This window comes from Palaemon carinicauda, chromosome 7, assembly GCF_036898095.1.
Source record: "Palaemon carinicauda isolate YSFRI2023 chromosome 7, ASM3689809v2, whole genome shotgun sequence".
Taxonomy (NCBI): Eukaryota; Metazoa; Arthropoda; class Malacostraca; order Decapoda; family Palaemonidae; genus Palaemon; species Palaemon carinicauda.
Window position 1 is genome coordinate 38,963,215 of NC_090731.1, and position 6,348 is coordinate 38,969,562.

Here is a 6,348-nt window from a genome sequence, read left to right on the forward strand (position 1 = left end):
GGAACGATGTGGGAATACATTATATAAATGACTAGAAAATTAGCAAATAACTTTTTAAAGGTTTAACGAAGCTGAATCTAAAATATGTGGTACAGTAGTGTATTTTGATATTTCTTATATGATCAGGATGGAAGTCATCCAAGCTAACATATATAGAATTGTCTAGCAAATACCTTAACTGAAGTCAAAACTAATATGGAATTATCCTGAACGATCAATAGCATCCGGGTGCATTTCAATGGCGAGCATTGCCCTTACAAAAACATCACCATTGCGCTTCTTTCCATTATCATTGGGCGCAAAAAACATCCGAGGATGTGATATAAATTTTTGGTAAATATGATACTTTACATAAGCATAATCGTATGAAGTAGGACGGTTTGATAAAAAAAGACTAAAAGAAAAAAGGTGAAAAGATCTGCGTAACTGTTATAAATCTCAGCCTGTGATCAAAACATTTCCTATTCCTTAAATGAAATTACATGTAATACGCCTTAATATATCTCATCAATTTCTTAAAAGTGCTAACCCCACATTTGCAATTACATCGTGCTACAGCCATCCAGTTTAATATTTTATTCCACACTGACGCCAATCCTCGGTAACAAATGAAGAATTCTTGAAATATTAAAAGATAATTATCTAACACTTTTCTCGCAATGGAATGACATGTTCCAGACGGTGTTCTTAAATAATCTGGCACTATGCCTCGTGTATATAGACACTAGATGACGCTCAGCCTAAGGCAACTGTTATTCTTAGTCAGTAAGTTGATATTTACTGTTTTATAACAAAGATAAATATTGTCAATACCCAGAATAAAAACAAAGGTAAACGCATTACATAATTCTTTATACTTGCTTTTCCTAAGCAAATTTAAACTTCTCTTACATAAGTAGGTGATGATTATTCACATACAACATTGTTAATAAGGCTTATATACTTGACATTACTGTAACATTTTGCAGTGAGTAATATTAGGCTGTTTGAACTTAATGGATTTTATAATAATTATGCAGAAAGTTTACCCTTTTTCACATAACATTCATACATAAATTATAGGAATTTTATGAGCAAACATGGAAAATTACAATTCCCAATAAGTAAGTGATGTGCAATTTTCTAAAAAAAAAAAATAAATAAAAAATAAAGGAATAAAAAACCGCCTATACCCTGAAATAGAAGAACGTGTAAGACTTCCACCAAAAAACCTTTGGGGAATATACGTCATTGTGTTCCCTCAAATATAAACACACATGCTCTCTCTCTCTCTCTCTCTCTCTCTCTCTCTCTCTCTCTCTCTCTCTCTCTCTCTCTCTCTCTCTCTCTATATATATATATATATATATATATATACATATGTGTTTATATATATATATATATATATATATATATATATATATATATATATATATATATATATATATATATATATACATATGTGTTTATATATATATATATATATATATATATATATATATATATATATATATATATATATATATAAACACATATGTATGTATATATATATAGATGTATATATATACACACACACACACACACATATATATATATATATATATATATATATATATATATATATATATAAATATATATATATATATATATATATATATATATATATATATATATATATATATATATATATATATATATATATATATATATATTGGCACAGTCCCGGGGTGGGTTTGGGAGTAAAACACATCGGCCTTTTCATAATTTATTCCTCAGTCGATAGTCATTGGAAAATTAACATACATAAGTATTCATAGTGACAATTCTGAAATTAATCAGAAAAAAAACATACCGAAAGAATATTATCATTAAATTAAAATTAACAATATTTTATTGGAAAACTCTATTGCTATAACCCCAGTCATTATAATTCTTTTGTATTTTATTTGCTTCATATTACACACATTTCAGGAAGATTTCCAATAAAGGCCTCTGGTATGATAAACTTGATTACAAAACTTCATAAAACTAGGAAGGTGAATCCCTTGGTTCCAATTTAGTCAGGTTCTCAGTCATTAATACATCTCAAATAACCTTTCCAATAAAGACCTCTGATAATATCCTTTACTTAGCGAACAGTTTGCTTTCCCACTGTAATGACCGACCATCTCTGTCCACTCATGGACCACTTCCAAGTTCCTTATAATTTCACTAAAGGTCCTCCAATGTGGACTTTACCAAGCACATCCACTCTCATTAAGGGCTATTATTTGAAAAACCCACCTTTCTCTCCCACGCACTTGACAGGGCGGTGGGAAAACGAACCGATGGTTCTTTTTGTTCGTCACAAAGAAAAAGAAAACATATAATGCTTCCCACATAATTATTGTCCCTGAAGGAAACTTTCTCATATGTTATTTTTTTGTGATTTGACAATACATAAGCTTCTATTAGGTGACCCCAAATTTAATTAAAAAATTTTGAATTTACCACGAAGATAGCTGTTTTGGTGACTGCACCAGGAACAGTTACATAAAGTCGCGCAGGGAAAAGTGAAATTTCCCTGCGTTTACACCCACGATTTCCCTGTGTTTACACCCACCCCTTTGAAACCTCTTGAGCACAAGAGGGTTCAACACCTATTGCTCAGTAACGCCCACTATATCCCTCTCTTCCTCCAAAATTAAAACAAGCTTCGACAGCGGTCTGTTATATTCTTTACCCTGTCTCCTGACAGTCACCGTCTTCACCAAACCATCTTTCCCTACTTTAGTCCGCACTGCTCTAGCCAATGGCCAATTGCAGTGCGCTTCATTCTCCTTGACCATAAGGACTATGTCTCCTACCCTAACGTTTTGACGTTCTTTGAACTATTTCTGTCGATGTTGTAACCTGGAGGTATTCACGTTTCCAACGGGCCCAGAACTGCTCGGCCATATGCTGAACCTGCTTCAATCTGTGCTTATAGTGGCTACCTATTGCAATGTCGCTGCCTACAGGCGAATCTCCCATGTTTAAAAGCTTGTTCGGTGTAAGTGGAGCCGGGTCTCTACTGTCTGAGGTGACGACGGTAAGGGGCTTACTGTTCACCATTACCTTTACTTCACAAAAGAGTGTGCATAGCCCTTCATAATCTAATTGCTGTGTCCCCAAGACTATATCTAGGACCCTCCTCACAGTACCTATCAACCGTTCCCATGCTCCTCCAAAATGTGAGGTGCCAGGGGGATTGAAAATAAATTCCACCCCACACCGGAGCAACTCATTTCGCACCTTGTTTTCTGCCGAGAACTCGTAATTGGAGTCGAGAACTTTCTGCGATTCCACAATATTAGTGCCACAGTGGCATCTAACCGTCTTGACCTGACCATGAAAAGCCAAAAACCTCCTGAAGGTACTTATGAACGAGTCTGATGTGAGATTTCAGGCTACCTCCAAGTGTATGGCCCTCATGTTCAAGCAAGTTAATATAACTCACAATGTTTTACTTGCGCTCTGCCTCTCTTTACGAAGAATGGCCCAAAAAGGTCCACCCTGGTGCCATTAGCTGCTCCATAACCTTTCCATGTGCCCTACAACACCTGATGCATCTGTTCAGCACGCGCCTCACTGCTGCATTTCCCTTAACTTCCCAAAATATCTCTCTCATCAGACTCAGAACATGCATTACACCCATATGGTTAGAATGCTCATGATAATACTGGATCACCAGGTCGGTCAAGTGGCCCTTATACGGTAAAATAATTTGATGCCTTTTGCTCGGAGAGATATTTCCCAGAGATAATCTACCTCCAATGCACTAAAGCCCATTTCTCAGGATTAGTTTCAACCCTCTTAGGGAGCTAGAAACCCTAATAGTACCTCCCTTCTCAAGGCTCTATATCTCTATCTCGTAATCAACATGCTGCGTTACCTGCACTACCACAGTCTCTGCCAAGCTAATAACTCCGGTGGACAAATGCGTTTCTAACTCGCTGAGCAGCTGCCTATGTTTATTGTACTTACCAAATAGCAACAACCAACCCAAAGCTCTAAGGAGCTTGATCCACCTGGAATAGTGGTGGATGATTTTATGCAAACCTGTTTGTATGATATCTATCCTAATCGTGTAACTAATTATTTGGTAGCCTCTAGTTCCTGATGGTCCTATCCCACGCTTAAGTTCTAATCCTTTCTTACCTTCTGACATTTGAGCTGGCTATGTTTGCAAAAAACACTCCTCCTTTAACAGAAATTCCGGCTCTTTTTCCAACTTTCGGACTGCTTGGAATGTGTTGCATCGTTTGCTGGGTTCTACTCGGAGTTAACAAACCTCCACTCTTTCAGAACACTGCCCTCCCTTATCATAGAAACACGAATTACCACAAATGTCTGGTATCTGGCATGATCATTCCTAATATATCGCAAGACGGTTGTTGAGTCGGTCCAATAATAGACCCCATCTACCCTGAAATCTATCATGGTCAAAATAGTGCTTCCGAGTCTTACAGCCAGTACAGCTGCACTAAGCTTCAGGCTGGGCACTGAAACATAATTCAATGCTGATACCCTTGTCTTTCCCATGATCAATCTGCAAGATACATTTCCCCACGGATCCAAGACCCGCAAGTATGCCAGTAGTCCTAAAGCCATGATGCTGGCTTCTGAGAACAAATGCAACTATACTAGGGTGGCAGATTCCCATGAAATAATCTTCAGGCTTCTTGGCATACTTATCCCGCTGGTTTTGGCTCAGCTTCTTTGCCCATGCCTTGATGCGGTCCGTAGTAGCAGAGTCCAATTCCATGTCCCAGGCTATCTTTAATCGGCAAAAGTCATGAATGATAACCCTACTCTTTATTAAAACTGGCGCCAATATACCGAGCGGGTCGTAAATCGAGGCTATAGCTGACAACAAGTCACGCTTAGTCCTTGGAACTGAATCTAGCTCTGCCCGGACACCCAATTCATCAGTGGCCAGGTCCCACTGTACTCCCAAAGCCTTTGTCTTATGTGACTCTGATCCATCTATAAGCCCTGAGGTGCCCCTAGTGTACCACTCCCTCGGGATGGATGACATAACCTTCACACAAGGGTTACTGAACTTCGTCAATGTAAATCACCCCTTTTTGCAGAGCTCCTTAACCTCTAGCAAAATGACTAACAGTGCATCTTCCCGATCCTTGGCTCTCAAACAATCATCTACATAGAAATTGTTAGTAACTGTGTACCGTGCTCCATCTGAGAATTTATTCCCAAAGTCGCTTGCTGTCTGTTTCAGCACAAAGTTTGCAATGCTCAGAGAAGAACAGGCCCCGAACAGATGGACTGCCGTTCTCCACTCTTTGGGTTCCTCGTCAAAACTATTTTCCCACCAAAAGAACCTGAGGTAGTCCCGCTCTTGCTCTGGTGACCGTACCTGATAAAGAATTGTATTTATATCTCCTGTATAGGCAAATAGACCTCCCCTAAACTTGACCAACACACCCAGCAAAGAATTCATCATATCAGGTCCCTGCAATAGTAGGTCGTTTAATGATGTACCCTTCTTCGGCTGACATAGGGTCGCCATTAACCCATTCCACTCTGGCACCAAGAAAGTCAAATGACAGTTGAGTTTATAACGGGGACGGATGGGAGGGCAAATTCATTATTGGGACGTTGTAAGTATGTTAGGAAACATACAATTTTTCTAGAAATAGTCATTGCTTCCGACACGAACACTTACCACGTCCCGAATAATAGGAGCCTCAGAATTAGGAGGCCGGCAAATAGACCCCTGGAAGAGAGGTGAGGGATCAGAGGAGTGGGTGTGGCCTGTCGGGGAAAAATAAAAAGGGATATTAAGGTGTTAAGGGACGTAGGTTAACCAGGTAACATTAACCTAGGGGACATCTCTTTTTCTGGGTCCTTGCATGGTAGACCGAGGGGAAAGGGATTTGAGAAGCTCTACCCTTCGCCGACCCGTTAGAGGTGTGTCATGTGTGGTCGTCATTGGATCCTCTACTGGGTGACCACGATGGGGCCAAGCTTGAAACCTTCCTGGGAATTGAGGGAGCAGTCCTTCAGGTTGTGGGCCATGAACATTGACTGTCTAATCCATACACCTGACCTCAGTACTTGGCCGATTGCCATGTTCTTCTCGAAGGCCAACGAGGGGCTGTTGCCCCTGATGTCGTGGGGTTTAATGGACCTTGGGAAGGTTTCCCCTTTGATCAGGTACGCTCTTCGGATCGTCTCGCTGAGCCAAAAGGAGATTATATTCTTAGAGACTGCCTTCTCCACTCTACCCGAAGTCATGAACATTCTCCTGATATCCGGTCTGAGGGCAGAGGTCCTCAAGAGATACTTCCGCACCGCCCTCACTGGGCACAAGAGAAGGTTCTCTGG

The 6,348-nt window shown here is 39.6% G+C and overlaps 1 protein-coding gene across 1 annotated transcript; it reads right to left on the bottom strand.

Annotated features, from left to right (window-relative positions):
• Nucleotides 1-5,077: 5,077 nt before the first annotated feature.
• On the bottom strand, nt 5,078-5,953 carry LOC137644252 (uncharacterized). The gene is made up of 3 exons (XM_068377248.1): nt 5,923-5,953; nt 5,687-5,775; nt 5,078-5,377 (listed from the first exon to the last, which is right to left on the bottom strand). The coding sequence occupies exons 1-3, from the start codon at nt 5,951-5,953 to the stop codon at nt 5,078-5,080; spliced, it is 420 nt and encodes a 139-aa protein (XP_068233349.1).
• Between the last annotated feature and the right edge of the window lie 395 nt (nt 5,954-6,348).

What these genes read in the sequence shown, in the direction of transcription:
- LOC137644252 (XM_068377248.1), bottom strand. Translation starts at nt 5,953, where the DNA reads ATGACGACCACACATGACACACCTCTAACGG. An exon ending in ACATGACACACCTCTAACGG is followed by an intron (nt 5,776 to 5,922) that starts GTCGGCGAAGGG and finishes TTTCCCCGACAG; the next exon opens with GCCACACCCACTCCTCTGAT. An exon ending in CTCCTATTATTCGGGACGTG is followed by an intron (nt 5,378 to 5,686) that starts GTAAGTGTTCGT and finishes ATTCTTTATCAG; the next exon opens with GTACGGTCACCAGAGCAAGA.